The 22,314-nt window shown below is 42.0% G+C and overlaps 1 protein-coding gene across 2 annotated transcripts; it reads left to right on the forward strand.

Moving 5' to 3' along the window:
* The first annotated feature begins 182 nt into the window (after window positions 1–182).
* Window positions 183–22,063, forward strand: LOC143325227 (uncharacterized). 2 transcript variants are annotated; one of them, XM_076738175.1, is made up of 11 exons: window positions 183–337; window positions 513–622; window positions 747–891; window positions 999–1,153; window positions 2,040–2,152; window positions 2,285–2,408; window positions 3,264–3,356; window positions 4,054–4,122; window positions 9,471–9,524; window positions 13,580–13,732; window positions 20,694–22,063. In XM_076738175.1, exons 1-11 carry the CDS (start codon window positions 271–273, stop codon window positions 20,865–20,867), a joined length of 1,257 nt encoding a protein of 418 aa, XP_076594290.1. In that variant the 5' UTR covers window positions 183–270; the 3' UTR covers window positions 20,868–22,063. The 2 variants fall into 2 exon arrangements, with proteins under 2 accessions (XP_076594290.1, XP_076594291.1); XM_076738176.1 differs by having other exon boundaries at window positions 2,043–2,152.
* The last annotated feature ends 251 nt before the right edge of the window (window positions 22,064–22,314 follow it).

Below are 22,314 nucleotides of genomic sequence, written 5' to 3' on the forward strand. Positions count from 1 at the left end.
CTCATTGTTGAGGCATGTGTTTAAAACGTAATGGTTAAAACGATGGGAGTTCTGTTTTCTGTTTTTCAGTATAAGAAGAGGTTATTTCACGATCGATAATGTAATGTCCACTATCTCTTTCCGTAGCAGCCACCCAGTCACTGCTTTGCGCACGCGCAGTGCATTCTTCTGGCTCGCGTACACTTGCTTACCACGCGAGTGAGAGTCACACTTTGGGAAAAGTCTGTTTTAAAGACTGAAATTGTGGGTATAAGAGGTATTTTCAGCACTATGGGAGGACAGGCAAAGGGCAAAAAGAAAAACAAACCGAAGAGGAAAGACAACCGCCCAAACAAGGGTAAGTTTCTTCAGTGGGTCAACATTTTGCTAGTTATTTACAGTATGTAACGTTAAGATCAACCTCACAGACAGTAGTTACTGTTAGTCGAAATTTACCTGTTAGGCTTTGACTTCAAGTCTTGACCTAATGAGACCGAACTAACGTTGACTCTCCTTTTATCTAATCACTTAAGATGCAGGATTTGTTGGATTGACCCCCCAGGAAAGGATGAAAGTAAGAATGCATGAAAAAGCCAAGAAGAAGTCAGCTGAAAAGTACTCGGTGCAACAGCTTTTAGAAAAGGTGACATTGACAAGATATCCACAACACAGACATGGCTCAGACCTGTCATGCCTTTGAAATGTGTGTTTTAATTCTGACCATCTACTGCATGTTTTTATATACCTCGTGACCATCTGTTGTACAGACAGAGGAATACATGGACACTTTTGACTTTGAGATGGCTGGCCTTTTCTGCCAACGAGCCCTGGATGTGGATTCCAACAACCTGCAAGCTCTAGATATGCTGGGGAACATCTGCTCTGAACTCGGAGACACACAGAAAGCTAAGGAAATATCCTTTATGAAGGTTTCTTTTATATCATTCATAATCATATCATTGAAACACTGTCATGTTTGAGTACAGCGAGGGTTGTAGCCTCCTTGACCAGGTCTCTCCAAGTTTTTCTGCGTGCAGTGGAGCTGAGCCCAGATGTAGGCCACAGTAAATACATGTACCTGGGACAAATCCATACAGGCCAAGAGGCTGTAGACTACTACACTCGAGGAATACAAGTCCTGCTGTCTGCACTGGACAAACAAGCACAGTCCACAGTGAGTGCAACCCAATACACAATTACTTTCCATTTATGATTTATTTTCTTCACCCAGGGAGAAATGCCATTGTGCCCAAAGTTTAATGCAAATGTAATGGTCTGTCTCTTCACAAGAGGGTGCTATTGGACAATGTATTATCTATCTATCTATCTTTCTGTCTGTCTGTCCGTCCGTCTGTTGCAGACATACATGTCTTCCCTTGACAGAGATCTTTAGTCCAGTGTCAGTTTAACTGAACAACACTAAATTAATGACATAGTGGATGTACCCACTCAACAAATAGTTATTATTCTGTGATGTCAACCATGTGTCATTCATAACTACATTAATTCATGCAAATTTTGCTGTCACATATAGTGTAATATAATACAACACTTCTTGAAAAAGGTAGGAAACACAAAAGCTTCATGTGTGCGTTACAGCACTGGACTGCCACATTGAATGCACCAGTTGTTTAACCTACATTATGGCTTGTTTATTATTAGTGTCAATTTAAATAACTGCAATTATAGGAAAAAGCATAGGATATTCTGTGTGATTTAAATCTCCAAAGACCATTTTCACAGTGGACATTTTGGCTTGTCGTAGTTGGAAAAGCTCAGGTGTCACTAATTACATTAACGATGGCTGCGTTCTGTTCAAGTGTCCCAGTAAACCATGACAGTGTGGCAGTGAGCCAGCATGCACAATACCAGCTAAATGGAATTCAGCCATCATTAATTTCATTATTTACACCTGTGCTTTTCCAACTGCACTACATCAACATGTCCTCTGAGTTTCTCTGGGAACATAGGGAATGTTACTGTATGTTCATGTGTTCACGACCTTATTAAAACTTATAATTGATAGAGCGTTTCAAGACATCTGCCCTCTGCTTTTTTAGCAGGCTCAGGCCAGAGCTGCTGCCCCACCAGATGAGAACCCTGAGCTTCCCACAGCGAAGGATGTTTGTATAGCCTACTGCTCCATTGCAGAGATTTACCTGTCAGACCTCTGGTACTGTAGCATAAGGAGTTGCTGTACACTCTTGACACTTATAACCCCAATTCATGTTATTGCTTTGGTAATGAGTTGAGATTTGTGTGTGTGTGTGTGTGTGTGTGTGTGTGTGTGTGTGTGCACATGTAGCATGGAAGAGGGAGCTGGAGACAAGTGCAGAGAGTTCATTGAGAGAGCGTTACAGTATCACTATGACAACCCTGAGGCTCTACAGCTCATGGCCAGTTACCTGTTCAGCACAGAGAGAAACCAGGTCAGTCCTCAGACACACACACACACACACACACACACACACACACACACACACACACACACACACACACACCAAGGATGAGTTATCACCACATTAAAGCGGGAATCTGCTGAGTTAATTATTCTGAGCAAATTGAATCGTATGCCATTAATCAGCAGATGGACACATACATTAACATGCACACACACAGGCAGGTCATGGCGATAGGAATGTTAATTACTGGGCAGATCATCGAGGTTGTATCGTCATCTGATAGAGAGAGAGAGATGAGTAACCTATTGGACTTGGAAAAAAGTGACACAAACTTTGCTGTACGAAGCATCTGACAATAAGTTTGCAAAAATGTCTTTATATTTTTTGTTTTTTACTAATTTTCCATATTTTAAAGATTTTAAAGTATTGCTGCCAGCAATGGATTATCACCGACACCTGAGCCAATAAATGTAAAACTATCTTTAAAAATTATTCTTCATGCTCTTCTGTCACCAAACTGAGGAAAAACAAAGAAACTCTGCAGAGCTAAAGTGTACTTGTAATACCACCTGTAAGCTGTAGGGGTCAGACTGACTCCAGTCACGTTTCATATCACCCAGCAACAACCTATTTTGGAATATTCTGGTGATATTTCTGAAACAGATTAGAAAATTAACTGTAACTTAATCCAGAGGTCATTGATACGCCACGCTGCATCCAGGATCCAGCCCGGAAAAGTTAAACTCATGATTTAAACTCATCAAATTCTGTCCTTTTTTAGCTGATTTGTGTCTTTGTCCTTGTGTTCATTTGCATATGTAGTTGCACAATCCTACATGTATCTGTGAATTTACACATATATGCTGCTGCTGCTGTCTTCAGGAAGGCAGAGAATACCTGTTGAAGAGTGTTGGATTGTGGCTACCTGCCCAGAAACAGAGTGCAGCTTCTTCCAGCACAGAGCAAGAGATGCAGGTGAGTTGGAGCTGTGCTTGGTATTTCTCTGACAGCAGCCAGCCTTCACAAGATCCCAGTTTATTTATAAAGCACTTTCAACTAACAGGATTGTCACAGTATGCTTTGCAGTGAGTACAAATATAAGGACACCAGTAGAGATAAAAAGTAAGAGATAATGAAACGAGGGATAATAAAAAATAAAAGATGGAGCAAATACTTCTCAAACCTGTGTGCTTTTTGTGTGTGTGTGTTGTGTGGTGTGCCGGTGCGTGTGTGTAGAGAAAGAATGGATGTGTAAGCATAAGGCAACACCAAGAAAGTGTATAAAGGATAAGTAAGCCAATTACTACAGGGAATTTTACAAAGAGAAGGGAATGGCTGAAATGTCAACGTTAGGATGGGTTTGAAATGACACCTGATAAACGGTACCCGAGTTTGCATTCAAATACGGAGAAAACGTGATATCAGAGTGGTTGGGGTGATGATTTGAGACAAAAATCCCAGTGGCACCACTGTTATGAGGCTTATCTTCAGGAGCAGGTTGATCTCAACTCAGCCTGCAGACACTTCCACTGTGATTAACAGCCACATAGTTACAGAATGTTTTGTACCTTGAAATTGGATCGTGCTGTTGTCAGACAAAGGAAGAACTATGTTTGTGGATGCTTGTGTAAACACTCACTGTAGAGGTGGCGGTGCTGTCCTTTTTCCCCAGAACGACATCCCACCGTACGAGTCCCGCATCACCACAGCCAAACTGCTCATCGAGTCCGAAGAATACGAGGTAAAATGTTGCGTGTTGTGCTCGCACACTCTGCTGGTCTGTGGATGTTTCGTGGTGGGAGGGTGGCCTGGCATTTGTATGTGTGCGCGCAGTGCAATTGTGTGTTTTTCTTTCTAGTGAATAGCACTGAAGGCGGGAAGGCCATGGCTGGTCTTTATCCCCTCCAGAGTTCTGTGTCAATAATTGAAGAGTGGTATTTACAGAGAGGGACGGGGGTAAAGGGGGGGGGGGGGCGTGGGAGGAGGGCTGTGAAGAAGGAAAAAAAAATAAAGGAAGGAAGGTCTAGTCTGATGAATTGCTGCCATATCTGTGATAGAGCGCACTTCTAAATCACTCATCAATTTCCAGTATTAATGGCCTTGATTTTACTGGCTCACTGCCTTCAGTTCAGTGCTAAAACCTCTAACAGTCATTAAGGCTTGAAGTCATTTTCTGTGATTACTGCCACACCAACAGCGGTTCAGCTATTTTCTGTTGTGATTCAGCGATTAATTTGTAGTCACTCTTGTTGAGTGGTTTATGGTTATCACTGACAGGAAATGAGAACAGTGTCCTTTTCCCCCCCCTCACTCCCAATAGTGTGTGTGTGTGTCAGGGGGTGCAGGAGGCGGGGGGGGGGGGGGGGGGGGGGGGGGGGCGGGCTGTCAGGTGTATCAGTAAAATGACAGCGTCTCGGTCCACAGTTTCTGACATGTCGTTTGTCTTCATCCTCCTGTTGGTGCCATCAAGCCTGAAACACAAACTGCACACGTTTTGTGTGCTTTGTAACGTGAATATTTTGCCGAATGCACATGGATGCATGTACACATCCGTGCACGAGTTTGGTCGTAATTGCTTTCAGCCTTCAGCTATGCGGAGGTTTCGGAAATTGAGCTTAAGGGTAGAAGAAGAGTAGAAGCAAGCTATTTTCTGTCCATCTCTCCCAGACTGGGACTTACCTGGATTTGATAGGAACATCCTCTCTTCTCTTTCCTTCCTCTGCTCCTCTGTCAAACACACACACACACACAGTCACTTACTCACTCACTCATTTTTGTGCTCACTATCTCTCCCTGTGGACTATAAATCTATTCACAACTCTAAACTCTGTGAAGTTGTGTGCTCTCTGAGTCTAGAGTCATCAGTTTGAAGGCTACTTCTTTAGCAGGGTGCCAGAATGTGACCACTTATCTGTATTTTCTCCCTATTGAATGTTTGGTTTCGTCCAAACGGAGCCAAGGCTTTGAAAATGTCATTAATATTTTTGCCAAAGAAGCATATTGAATTGAAAAAAAGATGCGTGTCTTTCACTATACGGCTATTTCTGGAAAGAAATATTAGTTCTAAATGATAAAAGCGGTAGAACAGCCACGATGTTCTTTGCCAAAAAGCACTTGTCTGTCTCTGTTGGAGATTAAGCTCTTTGTCTGATTAATGCAGTTTGGCATTGTACATTCAATCTATTATGTGGTTTGCCTTTGAATTGGAGAAAATAAGGCATTTGACAAAATAAAAATGTCATACTGTGATGACAAAATTATTTAGGCGTATCATATTATCTGACTGGTTATTGGGGAAAAAAAAAATCAATGTAGTGCATCGTGGCGACAGATGAAATCACAAAAAAATGCCCCCCCCCCCCCCCCCCCCCGCCCCCCCCAAAGGCTGTTCATGGTGGATAGACAGCATCTCATCATTTAAGATCACTTCACAAGGTGACAGTCTAAACAAGAACATCACACATTAAACATATGACCTTTGCTATCTGAAATGGCACCTCTGCCCTTGCTTAGGGTTTATTTCATTAAAGCCAATTAACATCTTATGACGTTAATAGAGGTGGTCACCAATTCAGCGCCAGTGGGCAGCCTCTGCAATAGCCATGAGATACCAGAAGTAGGAAGGTGGGCCGTGACTCTCGAAACCGTTTTGGAGAAAATCTTTTTAAAAGGAGAGCTTTCCTTTCAATTTTTAAGCTGAGTGCACATGAAAAGCTCGACATGAACTAAGAAAGTGGCTATTTTATGATACTTGACTTGGGGTCAAGAGCCTTGAAACAATGACATCATCAGATGATAAAAGTGTTGCACTATGTAATTGTTTTATGCTCTTTGTAAATGAATTAGCACTGGAAAAAAAAACAAAAAAAACAAAACCTGTGCTAATTGATTCTTGAACACGTCAGTTTCACGACTGCCGCTCTTCGCCTCAGTCTTGTGTTTCAGCAAGACACAGATCCGTGACACTTAATTTAAGTCACTTTTCAGGGTCTTTTTTTTTTCCCTCTCTCGATTGTTTTTGAGGAGAAACACTTGAATGCATGCCAAATGTGTTTGTGATTTCTGTCACTGTAATGGAAATTGAGTAGAAGCGCATGAGAGGTTCTTGGAAGCAGCACAAGCGAGCCAGCTGTGGAGGTGTCATCGTCCAGCAGCTTGATGTTTTGTTTGAGGATTTCTGAGCCTGTTTCTGTGGTGCTGAAACAACTTGTTAATTGATAGATTTGTTGGATTGATAAAGGATTAATTGAGGAGCTAACAGTCTTTATGATTGATTGGTTTTAGTAATTTGTCATTCGGAAATGGTAAACTTTTAATCTGAGAGAATTTGCTGCTTTTCTGTGTTTTATGTCGTAGTGAATTAAATATGTTTTTGGTTTCGAAGGGTGGTTGGAGAAAAGCTACACCTGTGCTGGCATGATTGTTGGATTAATCAATTAGTCAATCACCAATCATTTTCATCGTTTATGCTATTTACCAACTGTACTCTGGTTGCATCTTCTCCTTTTCTTTGCTTCACATAAAAGAATATATTTGGGTGAAATGATAATCATTTGTAGCCCTGAATTCGGGCTTTATTACTTGTTTGTACTGACATGTTACTTCATGTTTTAATGAAAAACAAATGTGCTGTGTGGTGACAGTGCGGCCCTCGGAGAGCTCTTGTTTTCTCACCGTCACGCGCACCAACACAGACACACATATTACCATCATCATCACCCATCACCACCGCTAATCCACTTGCCACATAGCAGACAGACTGTCAGACAGACAGACAGACAGACAGACACCCTCCCCTGACAGCCATTAAGGTGTCTCTTCGGCGTAGTTGTCACAGCAGCTGATGGTTAGTTATTTGTCGTTGTCATTCTTGTTTGCTTTCATGTTATTCATTGAACATTTCTGTTCTTGAATTTAGCTCACGATGGAGCGCAGCTTGTACTTTGCAATGTTGCCTGCAAGTACAGTTAGCACTGACATCCCCAGGATTTATTTACTTAAGTGGAGACGTCCCTGTTTGCGTGTGCGTGCGTGTGTGTATATGCGTGTGTGCGTGTTTGTACGGATTTCTGTGTGTTAGAGATACGGCTTGCCCTCGCTTGTAAAGTGATTTGTCTTTCTCCTGTCTCTGCTGTGCGCTCCGGTAAAATGATTCTGTTAAACAAAATTGCCTGAAGATTACACACACACACACACACAGTCTGCACACACACACACACACACACACACACACACACACACACACAATGGCCATTATAAATGAGTTCCTCCCAAGAGTGCTGCCTTTTTTTTTCTTTAACAGGTCTTGAAATAAAGAGGACAGCATGTACATAGTGTCTTTGGTGTGTGTGTGTCTTTGCCGTGCACCATTGTTGTTCGTGGACCAGTTTTGCTTTGTTTGTTATGATAGTTTTTTGTACCCTTCCTTCCAATTTTCTGACTTTTTCCTTCGTAGTACCCCCTCTTTTCCCCTTATCTTCACAGGAATATTAATCTTGTTGTTGTTTAGAGCGTGAAGTGGCTTAGGAATCTCTGAATCTTTAATCACTCGCCCCTGGGTTGACCAGTGTAGTTAGGAAGAAGTACAGTTGGGGACGATATAATGGTTCGTTGCACACTTATCTGGGCTCCCAGATATCTCTTGTTCTATTTTTGTTGCTCCAAAACTGCCTGTTCTATCAGTTGTTTAATACCCAGACTGATCTTTACTCCGATCTCTTATATCTAGTGCTTGGCTCGAATTACTCTGTGTGTGTGTGTGTGTGTGTGTGTGTGTGTGTGTGTGTGTGTCTGTCACATTGGTGTAATACAATGAAAGTCAAGTAGATAATTCTGACGCTGGGCATGAATCCATTCATCATCAGCTGGGATTAGGTGTTTTTGTTTGTGTATTTTTAATCAGTCATTAATTAATTAAGGACAATGGGTTTTCAGCTGATAATTGGTCTTGCAATCAATCAACTGACTCCCTGGCATGCACATCTGCACACTCTTAACGAGATCCTCTCAATTAACCTGACTCTCCTTCAGTCTGCTCGGGCAGCTGACCTCTTTATCGCCACCGGAAGCACGTACGCTTAATGAAAAGAGAAGAGAGCTCCAAAGAGCAGGAGGGGGAAAAATTAGGAAGCTCTGCAGCTAATAAGACTGCCTTAACAAGTGCTGCTTGTTGTGCTCACTGTTGTGTGTAGCTTTGTTGTGGCGCGTGTATGTGTGTGTGTGTGTGTGTGTGTGTGTGTGTGTGTGTGTGTGTGCGCGCACGGGTACGTGCATGTCTTTTATTCTTGCCCTTCACCATGGGTGATTGGCTAACAGTCGCCTCCAACCTGAAGTTGACAAAAATCAATATATCATCACCTGGGGCCTCTCTCTCTCACACACACACACACACACACACACACACACACCACGACCATAGAATCCGCAAGGAGAGAAGCAGAGCAAAACAAACACACAGCCTTCTTTAGTCAAGGTCTGTCTTCTGTAATAGAAACTTCCCACAGAAACTGACCCAGACAATGACGCAGGATGGCAAAGGTCACCAGACATTAAACTCTTTTGAGACCTCAAACATTTAACTCCTTTGCGGCATCAAACCTACTCTCGGGGCAGGGCGGGGTCTCGCATGATATTTAGGATAACCATGCGTTCCGTGGAGCGGTGCTGATGCTGAGAATATATTGACTGTTAATGTCAGTAAATGGATTAAAGGGCTATCGAACAGAGGAGCCGAAGTGACTATTGACTGTGTGATAAGCACTGGCGAGTGTGTCTATCGATGGCCATGTCTGTTGTCTTGTTGTTATCGACGGTGGTGTTGTATGGGATGCTGGCCTCAGAGATGCTTGTCGGACCCTCTTGTCAGTCTGGTTGATCGAGCTGATGCACAACGCCGCGCCCATCGTGTTTGTTTGTCTCTGAGTCCAGGCTGTATCACAGAAAAGACCAGTGCACTGATGAGTTTGTTGAACCTAAAAAGTTATTTTCTGGTATTACTATACTCTGATGATATTTCTTTTTTCATTAAGATCATTTCAAATCTCATTTGAATCTTTAACCCTAATTTCTCTCCCTCTCTTTCTACATCAGATGGCAGTTGATGTTTTGGAGGGTCTTCTAGAGGAGGATGATGAAGTTGTCCAGGTAAAGTAAAGTGACATTCCAGCTGTTTTTGCCTTGTAAAAATGTCTTTACATTCTGATTTTATTTTTTAGTTTTCATTTCTGGGTGTCAGTTTTGTGCCTCAGCAGTTTTTTTCCACCCTCAGTTTTGGATGTCTTGATCCAATCGCATTTGTATTTCCTCCCTGTCTGTGTGTATGCTGGCTCCAGACCTCCGAATCGCCACCCACATCGCTGATTTGTTCAGTGATACCTGCGTGACCAGTGTTGTGAACATTGAGAGCAGTTGTACAAACAATCAACCACACAAAGCTTTGCAGGGATTAAGAATGGAAACAACTTCCTACATAGCTAACTAGCTATTTAGCTACATCCATGAAAAATAGCAATAGTGTGTAGATGCAGCTGCCAGTTGACAACTTTGAAATCAGCATATTTCCCATTAGAAGCTCATAGCAGCATCTACCACAGCTTCATCTGTTTGCCAGAGCACAAGAAAACAACACCCAGCAAGAAATCAGTTAACATGAACACAGTGTCAGGCTGAATGAACGAAATGAAACTAAAATGGCAGTTCAGCCTGATTATTAGGCTAGTCTGTCCTGACTAATTGACGATTCTTGAGCAAACAGTGTTCTGGGGGATGTGTGTGTGCATGTGCGTTACTTGTTGAAGGAATAAGTCATGTCTTTTCATGTGTTCCCTTGTAGTCTTATTATTGTGATTCAGTAGCCAGTGCTGGATCAGGCCAACTTGTGGGCAAATCTTTCATCACCCCAGTGGGAAGGGAGCCTCAACCTGAGCACCTAGTTGCTTCTGCTACTGTTTATGCGTGTGCACTTCACACCCACACTTTTGCATTACGTGCTCTCAACACCTGCGTGCTCACGCGAAGTATGACTGAGAACTTGAATGCTTATTAGAGAGTGGCGTAAATGGCAGCATTTTCTGTGATTTAGTGGGAACCGTGTGCTGTCAGTGTGCTCCAAATCCCCGCTGTTAGTGGCAGGGGAAGTGGAGGTGTGCCACTGAGTGTCAGATAGAAGAGCACAGCAGCAACCCTCTCTCTCTCTCTCCCCCTCTCTCTCTCTTCCCCTCCTACTCCCCCTCAGGCTCAGCCTCCCACACACACCCTTCAGCTGACAGATTGAGAGCAGTCATCAGGGGGCTGAACTTTTAAACTCACTCCAGAGACGCACAGCTGTGACACTCGATTTGAGCGGGCCTACAGCCAATCACACATGCATACAGTCACCAGTTCTAATGGTCAGAAAGTGTTTGTCAGATTGTATCACACTTATGTTGCTAGAGTCATATTAGTGATGTCAGAAGTGTATGACAGACACATTACTCTCCTTACTCCCCTCTCCCGTCTTACTCTCTTTCGTATTTCCTCTCTTAAGTGCAGTAGATAAGTTGTTAGCGCTCGCCTCCGTCTCCGTGTGCTCTTGCGTATCTCAAAGTTGGAACCTTACTTATAAAATGTTAAGTCTGCACAAACAACTGAGCTAGTTCCTTGCAAATCTGGTTTCAAAGGTATTCTGTTCATTCATGATGCTTTTGTTCTTCCTTCAGCAGCACCATATGGGAACTAAGATGTGTCTTCACTTTGAAACGACAATAGTCCCAGTGATTTGATTGACAGACGCAGCGTTTATTTTATTATGTGTGCTTCTGTCTGGGGTTGTGGAAGGGTAGAGTGGATTTTGTGAAGTTCTTAATTAGCTAACTTTCTTGTGTTTTTAATTTTGAGTGCAGATGCACAAGCCATCTTTACCACATGCACAAATGTTTCACAGTGCACCATCTGTAAAGCAATTTCCAGCCTTGTTCTATCTGTTTTTGAAGACATGCAGTGGTTCTTCATTTGTTAAGAAGTTAAGAATTAAGTGACCCAATTTCACTCTTTCTCTCTTAAATATACACATATATACACAAGGACACATTTTTTTTCTAGGTTCCGTATTCACAGAAAATGTTTCAGTGATAAAAATGTCATACTGCTGGTTCTGCAGTGTTACTACATTTATCCAGTGCTGCTGTTGTTCTGATAAGTATGGCTGCAGGGGGTAGCCTCCCACTCAGCATGCTGAGCGGCAATTCTGAATTCAGTGTGGCATGCCTTGATGTGTTTGTTAGCTAAATGGTTGATTTGGAAGAGGTGCAGGTCCCTAATGCCTCTGCCCTCAATGAATAATGAATAAAGCTAATATTTGTATCTTGGTGCTTGAAGAACAGTGGGTGGGTGATCTTTGGCCTTAGATGAGAGGTGCACACACACCTCCAAGTTCACTGTGAGTTGAACACGATTGTGTCTAGGGATGGAAGAGCGAGCATAGCACATTGTATGTGATTATGTAGGAGAAGAAATGTGTGATTATGGAAAAGAAGGAGAACAAGCTGATTCTGTTGTATTTCAGCATTCTGACTTCTAGTTAAAAATATATCTCCTGTCACTGTTTGAACTCTGGAGCGATGAGATAAAATGGAAAAATAATGGACTTTTTTTCATATTTTTATCAGGTGCCAAGTTAAGGTCAGTCAGCCGGTTAAGAGGCCCTTAACACTCACACATCTGGTGTCGGACACTTACTAAGGGTTGCACTATTGCAACAGAAGAGGCGAAATTATGACCAAATATATGTGCATATATCGAGCTTAGGAAGCTGCTTTGTGTTGCGCATGAAATTCAGTAGTTCTAGCAAATACACTATGAAGTTATAATGAAAGACAGCTAACCTACAGGAGTGACAGTAGATAATCATCTGGTTAGTCTCTGGTGGCCCAATCTGATGCAGCTTCTGACATGTTATATACATGAGACGAGAGAGTTTGGAAAAGTAGCCGGTCGTTTGCTACATTGATGGATCTAAAGCTGTATTTAAAATAAGATGGTACTATTGAGCCCTGGTGAAAATGTGGCAATTGAACCAACATGATCCTTGAAGAAAGCCTGCAATCAAAAGCTTTAAAAAGAAAATGTAGTTATATAAACATGGTATATGAAAATTTCAGCATATTGCTGTAAAAGTGGGAAATACATAACAAATGCATGAGGATGCAGAAGGATGTATTTCATATATATGTATATATACTGTAAATATTATGACATTTTATATATATAAAATAAATTCTGAAATTATCGACACCTGAACCTGTTAAAGGATTCATATTTCCAGTAAATAACAGTGTAATGGAGAAATCATGCATATGCACCAGTTTGCGAGAGTGAATTTTATTGCATTACTTGCCATCAGGCTACCTGTTTATTGATTTATTTATTGATATTTTTCTGTTTTGCCTGCAAACACTTCTGACATTCACATTAAAAAAAGAGCCGCTTATGTGGAGCCAGGACGTTGATGCGGGGTTAGCTTGTTAACACTAATCCTGCTTTCTGAGGCAGACCCCAGCACTGTGGTACCTCTGCTCCTCCACAGTCGCTGTCCAGGCAGAAGGACACTCATGAGAAATATTTTTGAATTGAAAATGCATGCACAACGAAAGAATTCACAGATAAATGGAACATTAAAAAAATATTGCCTCCTCTAATTTAATAGCGAGGCTAACGCAACCTGAGTATGATATTGTTTGAAATGCAAGTAAGATATTTGCCCGTAGGAATTTCTTTTTCTCTTTATTATATTATGATTTAGGGTGTATTTCAACAATGTAATAGCATCTTTTGCTACAAAAAGATACAAAACAAATCGTTGGTGACAGATGGTCAAGTCACAAGTCGCAGGTTTGAATTCATTATGACGCTACAATGCACATGTGCATTTACAATCCTGCAGCATTGGTAAATGAGGAGATTGTATGTCAGGATTGGATCAGGCCGACAGTGATTTTGTGAGTGATGGATTGCTCGTGTGTGATTCCGTGTTATATGTGTGAAACCTGTTTGTCAAAGAAAGATATGGGATTTCATGCAGACATGCTCCATGTGGGTTACAAATCTGTTTCCCTTGTCACAGCTCACTTACTGCAACAAAGCAAAGAACATTTTCTCTCTGTCTGAATCCCCCCCCCCCCCCCCCCCCCCCCAACCCACCGCTCTTTCTCTGTGCCTCCCAGGTGTGGTATCTCTCCGGGTGGGTTTGCTACCTCCAGTTTGAAAAAGCAAAGGAGCAGCAAGAAAGAGAGGGGAGAGAAGCGACGGAGGAGGAGAAAGAGGAGTGGAAGGCATTGAAGGAGGCGGCCAGATCGTACCTGACCAGCGCTAAGAAGGTAATTCAGGTCAAGATAACGTCATATAATCTGACGATGAACCAGTAGGTCCAATAGGTCACTGCTTTTGGATGATGCAGATAAGGCGTCGTTGTGATTCATCTCATACAATCATACAATTGACTAATACTGAAATAGTGTACAGTTAGTGGTGTGAAGTAAATAAGTGTGTTAACTCAAATACTAGATTACAAAGTTGACTTACTTGTACTTAGTATTTGAATTGCATGACACTACATACTGCTACTCTATGTTTCAGAGGGAAATGTTGGAGTTTTTACTATACTGCATTTATCTGACAGCCATAGTTCTTAGTTTGTCAGTTAATCGAATATTTTTCGCGCAATAATGCCAAAGATTTTATAGCTTCATCTTCACAAATGTGACGATTTATCTTGAATTAAAGGGAACTGAATAATTTTGAGGTTTGGACTGTTGGTTGGACAAAACAAGACATCTGAACCTGATGTCACTTTCAGCTCTGGGTGATTGTGAAGGGCATTTCTCACTGTTTTTTGCCAAAAAAAAAAAAAAAAAAAAAAAAACACAAAAAAAGCAAAAAAACATAACTGAATGGATCAAGAACTCAAATCAAGAAAATAATCAGCATATTAATCCTCTATGAAGATCATTAGTTGCAGCCTTATATATAAAAGGGCTAAAAACTAGCTCCACCTCAAACAACGACCAGGCTTAAATACTTTTCTCTGTGTTGAGTATGTTTACTTTATTGCTGATGAAATGTACTTCTACTTAAAAAAAAAAAAAACAGCTTGAATTCAGGACTTTTACTATGTATTGTATTTTTGTAGTGTGGTAGTGATACTTTTACTTGAGTAAAAGAACTGAATACTTCTTCCACCACTGTGCGAACAGATAGTTGCATACAGTACACTGCCACAATAGAAAGGACTCCTTAGAACCAGTTCTTGTCAGTGAAGGAGTACACACAGTACTAGGAACATGAGAGGATCCTAACTAAGCTCCATTGTTGCCACAGAACCATCTCAAAGAGGTTTAGATATACCCCTGTCTCTCTCCCTTTCCTCCTCACACACACACACAGACACACAGACACTTGGAGTGATGTGTCTCATTCATTCTGTCATTCTGTCAGGGAGCAATGCCTCTATGCAGCCGTGATTCATGTTAGTCTAAAATCCAATAGGCTTGTAAATCAGACAGCATAGACTGAGGGATGGCAGGCCCCACCTACACCTTTTTTCTTCTCTTTACTTTCCTCTCTTTCCTCTCCCTTTCACTTCCCCACCCAACTACTCACCCTCCCTCCTCCTCTCCCGCTCCGTCGTGTCCCTCTACAGATGAGTAGGGGCACCGTAGTGGCGATATATTGATGTATGTCTCTCTAGCCAGCAGTGTAGTGACAGGCCTGTCTAACCAGCATCCATTGGGAATGTCCACCACTGAGACAGGAGCGAGGAGGGCTTTGAGCTGCCAAGAAGGAGAATGGAAGAAACTGTGGGGAGGAAAATAAAGGCACAGAGTGCATATAGACTTGAGCTGCCAGCTTTGTGGTGAGTTAATAGAGAAAAAAAAAATACAAATTGAAAAAAAATAGAATTGAGAAATGGGGAGAATTAGGTACTTTGCTATTTTTTGTATAGGAAGAAAGAATGCAAAGGAATAAAACGAAAGGCTGGTAAAAGAATTGGTTGAGGCATCAGAGCGTGACAGGTAAACAGCATAGCTGTTTCTTTACAGAGTGAGTGAAGCAACAGGTGCAGAATAATGTGAAAGGTAAATGAAGACCTTGAAAAGGTGAGGTGGAATGTGGAGCGAACACAGCCCCCCACATGGTGCATTTAATTCCTCAGCTCTGTGCCTTCTCTCATATGTCTGTGTATTACACACACGTGTCGACATTGTGCAGTCGAGATTCTCCCTTGTTTATATCAGAGCTTTGTTTCTGAGCGTCACTGTGAGTGTTAATTATTAACGATGAGTCAGTCTGCTAGTTAAAATGGGCTCCAACATGGAAATGAGGCCTCAAAGCCCAACGGCTTGTTTTGGCGCCAGTCCACTTCTCTGCATACTTTATGACTTTGCTAAGTGTGTGTGTGTGTGTGTGTGTGTGTGTGTGTAGCCGCATGTTTATGTGAATAGTGTGAGATGGTGAGAAAAAGCATGCGGATATGCGTAGGCGCACCTTATGTGGATGCACATATTTAATTATGGTTGTATGTGCCAACTTGCATATCTAATTATTTGTTAAGGAGTGTCTTCTTTATTCATCTCTACTGTGATTGATACACGTGCATGCTCCCACACACGCACACACACACACACACACACACACACTTACTGCTTTCAGCTGAGAGATGCTTTAAAAAGGAACGATAGGGAAGAATGGATGGGCTGAGAGGACAAGAAAGAAGTGTAGGAGAGGAGTGGGAGAATAAAAGGGGAGGCGAGGAAGGGAACAGATTGAATGTGGTGTGTATGTGTGTGTGTGTAGGGGGGTGTAGCTGGTGAATAGTGGCGAGGGTAAAATCAATAGTAAACCGGACGTGAAATGGAATTTGAGTCTCAGCCAGATAGGGTACGATTGAGAAAGGATCTGCAGTGTATGCACAGAGGACACTGTTATAAATGTGTGTGCATGTGTGTAGGTGTGCATGAGCATGCACAAAGTCAGCTAGGGCGAACGGAGGTCAAAAGCTTTACTATTTGATGTGGCTGAAAGGGTATCCCATGAGCATGGATTGTGGGTAGGGGAGGACCAAGGTGTGCTTGTCATGTAATTTTAATGCCTTTTCCTACCAAGGATGTGACTAGAGGACTGAAGTGTGTGTGTGTGTGTGTGTGAGTGAGTGAGTGAGTGTGTGTGTGTGTGTGTGTGTGTGTGTTTGTGTGAGAAACACAGACTTTGCGGTCAGCCCTCTTGAGACTTCCAGCGACATGTCCTGTTCACACTCAAGAAGGTCTAATCTCAACCGGTGTCGCACCCTTTCCCGTGAAGAAGAGTGTGTTTGTTTGTATGACAGAGTGAGACAGAGAACTTAAGAGGATGAAAATGTTGACTGTTGCTGTCTCGCTAATGAAGAGATGCACAGTAGGACTGCTCTGTTTGGTCTAAAAAAGGGATGGGAAGAGCAGGATTGAGGATACAGTGGGATCTTGAGAAGAGGACAAGATTTTGGAAACACTCTGCCAAAATGGCGTGTGTGTGTGTGTGTGTATGTGTGTGTGTGTGTGTGTGTGTGTGTGTGTGTGCACGCGCGAATGTACGAGTATAAGATGTGAAACTATGAAGAGGTATCTGTCTCCTTGTCAGGAAGGTCATTTGGTGAGAGTGTGCGAGCGTTAGCAAAAGAAAGCCAAAGATGAAAGAGTGTACGAGAGGAAAATGGTCAGGACACGAGCTGGGAGAATGAAGGCATTAGGAAATGAAATGAAAGAAGAGGTGAAATGAAAAGGAAAGTTAAGCATAGATGTGGAACAGAAGGTGAACAATGATAGAATGATTATGCTTTCACCACATAATCAGCCTGTCTTTATTCTGCCATATGAGTTGTAGAAAAAGGTTTTGACCAAGAAATGAGGGGAAAAGGACCAATTTGAGTATGAAGGGTACATTAGTGCTTATTATTATACTTAAGTTGGCAACATACTGGACAAAAGATAAGCACTTACAGATCATCTATGCTGGCCCATACTGAAGATCTATCTAAGGAAATTAAGTAAATGGAGAGAAAAAAAATGAATTAAAGGATACTTTAAAATTTTTATGTCAATACCTCCAGTGTTTATTTATTTATGTATGTATATTCACTTACCTTGTAGCTTGATAAAGTTTCACTTTCTTCCTTACTGTTTCAACATTTTGTCTGCTCTGAAGGCTGCAGGATAATGACCCTAAACAGGGTGAGACCTCGTTCAGTTCCAGAAGCACTTAAGCTCGATTGTGCACCCGAAGTGAACGTAATTCTGTTTTATATTAAATTCCAGAGGCCTTTTCAATTCTGTTACCAAGGATTGGAGTCATTACTGTCATCATCATGAAGTCAAACTTGTCAGCTCTTTCTGTAGAAGTTTCTTCACTATGAATGTGCTGATTTATGCCACATTTTATCTCTCCATGTCTGGAAACTTCGAACTCACAAGTTTCAAATTGGTTTCCCTGTTTAGAAGTTTGCCAGTTCCCAGGTGAACATACGGTAGCAAAGGGCAATGAAGTTAAGACTATGCTAAGCTGCTGCTGGGTTGTGTGTCCACTCAGTATTTTGTCTACTTTGAGGTGAATGGCATTTGACTCTTTCTACATGTGTGTTGCTAACTGGCAGTAACCACTACTATTCTGTATGAAGTACGGTAACGACACGACATGTGAGTATAAATATGACAGAGTCGAACTAGTGGTCAGGCTGTGCGTTAGCATGGTGTGGCTTTTAGTTAAATTCTAATGTTAGCGTGCTAACATGCTCACAGCGTCGATGCTAATATACTGATGATGAAGTGTAATATTTACCATGTTCACCCTCTGAACGTAGTGTGTGAGCATGCTAACATTTGCTAATTAGCACTTAGCATAAAGTGCAGCTGTGTCTGATGGGAGTGTCATTAGTTTTGCGACACAGTTTCTGTTGGTGCGGGTCCGCGTGTCCTGGAAGATTTCAATGTCCTGCACGAATGGGAGAAATTCCCCAAAATTTAAAAAAGATAATTACCAAATCATGGCAACTCTATTTTGCAGGTATGTCTTAGGCTACATTTTGACCTGATGATGGTATTGGAGGACAAGTCAGAGGATCAAAGTTATTATAATTCATCCTCAGGGAACCACAAATGTTTGTGCCTAATGCCATGGCAGGCCTTCCTGTAGTTGTCAAGATATTTAATTGTGAAAACACAGATGTCAAGCTCACAGTGGAGCGAGAGGAAAGTCAGGGGATCATCACAGTCAATAGATTTCATGCGTTGTGGAACATAAACGCTTGTGCAGAATTTCATGGAAATCCATCCATTAGTTGTTGAAATATTTCAGTGTGGGGTGTAAGTGCATAACATGTTTGTGAGTTGTTACAGCGGTGGTTAAGTATGCTTTGGGCTGTGACACAGGGCTTAAAAGTAGAGCAAAGTGGACCATGAAAAAGTTATACGATTACATACACTCACACTCACTCACACTCACACACACACACGCACACACACACTCTCCCTCCCTCTCTAGGCAGCTCTCTGGGCCGTGAAAGTGAGAAGAGAAAACATAGGCTGCTGCAAATGAGAAATGCCTGTGTTTTTTGCGACGGCGTTGCTGATCTCAGCAGCGTTCGGTGCAGAATGTGTAAAGAATAGCTCCTGTTTGTTTAGCTAGCTGAAAGCATCACAGTGAATAATCTCATCTTATCCAGCAGACACTCTGTGCTATTGATTTGTAGGAAATATCACCTCGCACAATAACAGAAATACAGAAAAGCATACAGTAGTGTCGACAAGGTTGTTGTTTTTTTTTTGTTTTTTTTTTGCTCATGTTCACCCTAATTATTACATCAGTTCTCTTATGCAACTCATATGAAAGACCCCCTTTGCTTCTCCCTCAAGGCTATAATGTGCAATTATTGTGTGTATATAGTGAATCGTAATGTAAAGCAAACCCAAGTTTTATTCGGAGTGTTCGTTGTAGATAAACATCTCCAGGCATTTCACTGTGACATTGGCAGAATGAAAATCAGGGTTTTTTTCTGTGTGTGTGTGTGTGTGTGTGTGGTGCTCGAAGGAGGCTGAGAGGGTCAGCTCTCCCCTCAGTATCAGACCCTGTGCCTGGACCTGGGTCACGCTCCACCTCCCTGGAGCTCCAACCTGCAGAGACAGCATCCACTTAAATATACACACACACACACACACACTACACATTCTTACACTCCAAATGAGTTCCCATGGGACTGCGTGTCTCCTGTCAGGACCTGCTGTTGCTTAGAGACTGGTCCTGGGGCAAAGCAGTCACACACACTCTTCTTCACTCTCCTGGCCTCCTTACAGTTTTAGTGAGAATGATGGCACTCAGCTGCTCATTGTCCGCGAGCTCAAGTGACTGTGTGTGTGTGTGCGCCTGTGTGTGTGTGTGTTTGGTAGACGAACTAGAATAATTTTCCTACATCATACAAACCCATTCCACACTCGACCTCTTTTTCTCTCTAGTTTTGTTTCTGGAAAGAAATGCATAAATATGAATCTCTGTATCGGTTCCCCTTGCTGTGTCTATGCACACGCACACACGCAACGTCACGCTTGCTGTTCTTAGTGGTAGTGCCAGTAGTTTTATCACCCAGCTCCACTTTGAGTTCAGTAATTACACACAAGCAGAGTATTTTACAGAGATAAATCTGCTGCCTGCTTTGAGAACAGGACTTTTTTATCTTGCTCTTTCACGGCATATTTCATCGAGATAACAGCTTTGATTTTGTGTGCGTACGTGCGCACGTATGGCGCATCGCCACACGTGCTTTCTCTGCATGTGTGTGTGCATGCGTGTTGCAACAGCAAGAGGAAGATAAATGGTCTTTTTGTCTCCCGTGCGGCTGAACGGTGTATCAGATGTGCTGATTTGCCAAATGAAAGACAAAAACTGTTTACCAGCGTTTTGCGAGCCGTGACTGCCTCTCTGACAGAATGCAGCTGCTGTTGGATATTTCAGGCGGTCTAACCAGCACTTAGAGACTTCGAACCTCGGGGCCGCTCTCTTCCCTCAACTCCAAGCTGCTGCTTACCGATGCTGTGGTGATGCAGCGTTATCTTCAGTTCTTCAGTCGAGAGCTTTTCACTCATCATGTCTCATTTCTTGTATTGCCACCGCGGTATAATATTGCACTTCATGTTCTGTCACAGCATCTGCTGCATAACCTACTTTCTATTAAAATGTCCGTTTTTCAGTCTCCTTACTGGCCCGTCACACACTTTCATCATCCTTTTTGTCTTTTGTTTCCCTACCCTCTTTCCCCAGCTGTACAGTAAGCTGCGGTGTGATGACCAGCCGATGTTAGAGCATGCGGAGCAGCTGCTAGCCGAGCTTGGAGGAGAGCTGGAAGGAGACGAAGGAGTCCCAGTCATGGATGACGATTATGAGCCCTGCAGTGATGAGGAGGAGGACGATGCAGATGCACCCATGGAACACTGACCACAGCCCTTTGCTCGTACTCTAAGATCCCACTTTTCCCCCATCATGCTTCCCTCTAGCTTCTGGTGCGCTCTCTGAAGTGCCTTTTTTTTTTTTTTTTTTTTTTTTTTTTTTTGTAAACTGGTTTTCCTTTCATGCCCATTTATCAAAGATGAATTTGAATTCAAGCGAGATGCACAAAAAGAGTGGCATTAAAAGCTGCAGTCTGCTCAATCTCTTTCAGTCAGTTGTTTAATGCTTTTGGTGAAATAAGTGCATACTTGAGTAATGCTTCCCTTAATCTCCTTGACAGATGTTGATAAAAGAAACTAATTTTAGAGCTTTACTTCTCACCAGCAGCAAAAGCAAAACACCTTTGAGTGCTTTTACCTTCTCACCTTCACACCCATGCATTGGTTTCTGTAAGCAAACACACAACACATCCGTTCACACAGACTGAAACGCATAAAAGCTACATGTTAATTACTCTGTACAAGTGCACCAGTAGCAGCAGTGATTCCCTCTCCGACCGCAGTAGAGTGGAATATGTCATTGAGGTGTAAACATTATTAGAAAACTCTGTCTGCCAACAAACAGTTAATGCTAACTTTACATGTAATGGTTCTAATATTCCAAGTTTATGTGCAATTCTTGAATTTTTATGCTATTCGGTTTATTCTCCTGCTTTGGATTTTTCCTCCTTTTTTGTTAACTCATTGGATTCAACAAGACAAGACACAATAGAGAGAATTTGACATTAACTTATGCAGCATGCGTTTCTCTCACTGCTAGACTGTTCAAAGTGTCTGGCACAAAGCCTTTCAGAAAGGAGAAACTGGCAACTCTGACTTAGTTTTTCTTTTACTGTAGTTTTCACATTGCAGCCTTTTTAACTTCTCAGACAGAGTTATGTAGCATAGTGACATGGGTTAGGGTGACGGCTTGGCGTAATAATGGACTGATGCTTTTCACTTTTTAGATTTTTGTGTAATGGAGAGCAGCAAGGTGAAGAGGCAGTGTTTGTACATCGGAGTGATAGACAGCTAGATATGCAGCTACTTTCTGTGGACAAAAAAGATCATAGCATTTGAACATCTTTTTGTGTATACAGCAGCACAAATCTCAAAATGTAAGCCATTCACAGTATGCCAAGATAGTGGTTCAGGTCAGAGACGTCAGACTGGAAATCGAAAAGGAAACAAAAAAAAAAAAGAAAACCTACATTGTGACAATATTGGATACACATCCATTGAAATCTTACAAGCATATGATCCGTAAATGTCTCTTGCTCTTTATTCTTGATTTTTGCCCCAAGCACAATTTCAAAACACGGTTTGTAGCTTTGCACTTGGAAAATACATCGAACAGTTATGACTTTTATAAACTGACATTTTCCTCAGATACCTTTAACGGGACGACTTTTGTATGTGACATGCATGGCCGTAACACACATCTACCGCGAAGTATT

This window comes from Chaetodon auriga, chromosome 8, assembly GCF_051107435.1.
Source record: "Chaetodon auriga isolate fChaAug3 chromosome 8, fChaAug3.hap1, whole genome shotgun sequence".
Taxonomy (NCBI): domain Eukaryota; kingdom Metazoa; phylum Chordata; class Actinopteri; order Chaetodontiformes; family Chaetodontidae; genus Chaetodon; species Chaetodon auriga.

Coding starts and splice junctions, on each gene's coding strand:
- LOC143325227 (XM_076738175.1), top strand. CDS start 271: ATGGGAGGACAGGCAAAGGGCAAAAAGAAAAACAAACCGAAGAGGAAA. Junction 4,123..9,470: donor TCGAGTCCGAAGAATACGAG/GTAAAATGTTGC, acceptor TTTCTACATCAG/ATGGCAGTTGATGTTTTGGA. Junction 13,733..20,693: donor ACCTGACCAGCGCTAAGAAG/GTAATTCAGGTC, acceptor CTCTTTCCCCAG/CTGTACAGTAAGCTGCGGTG.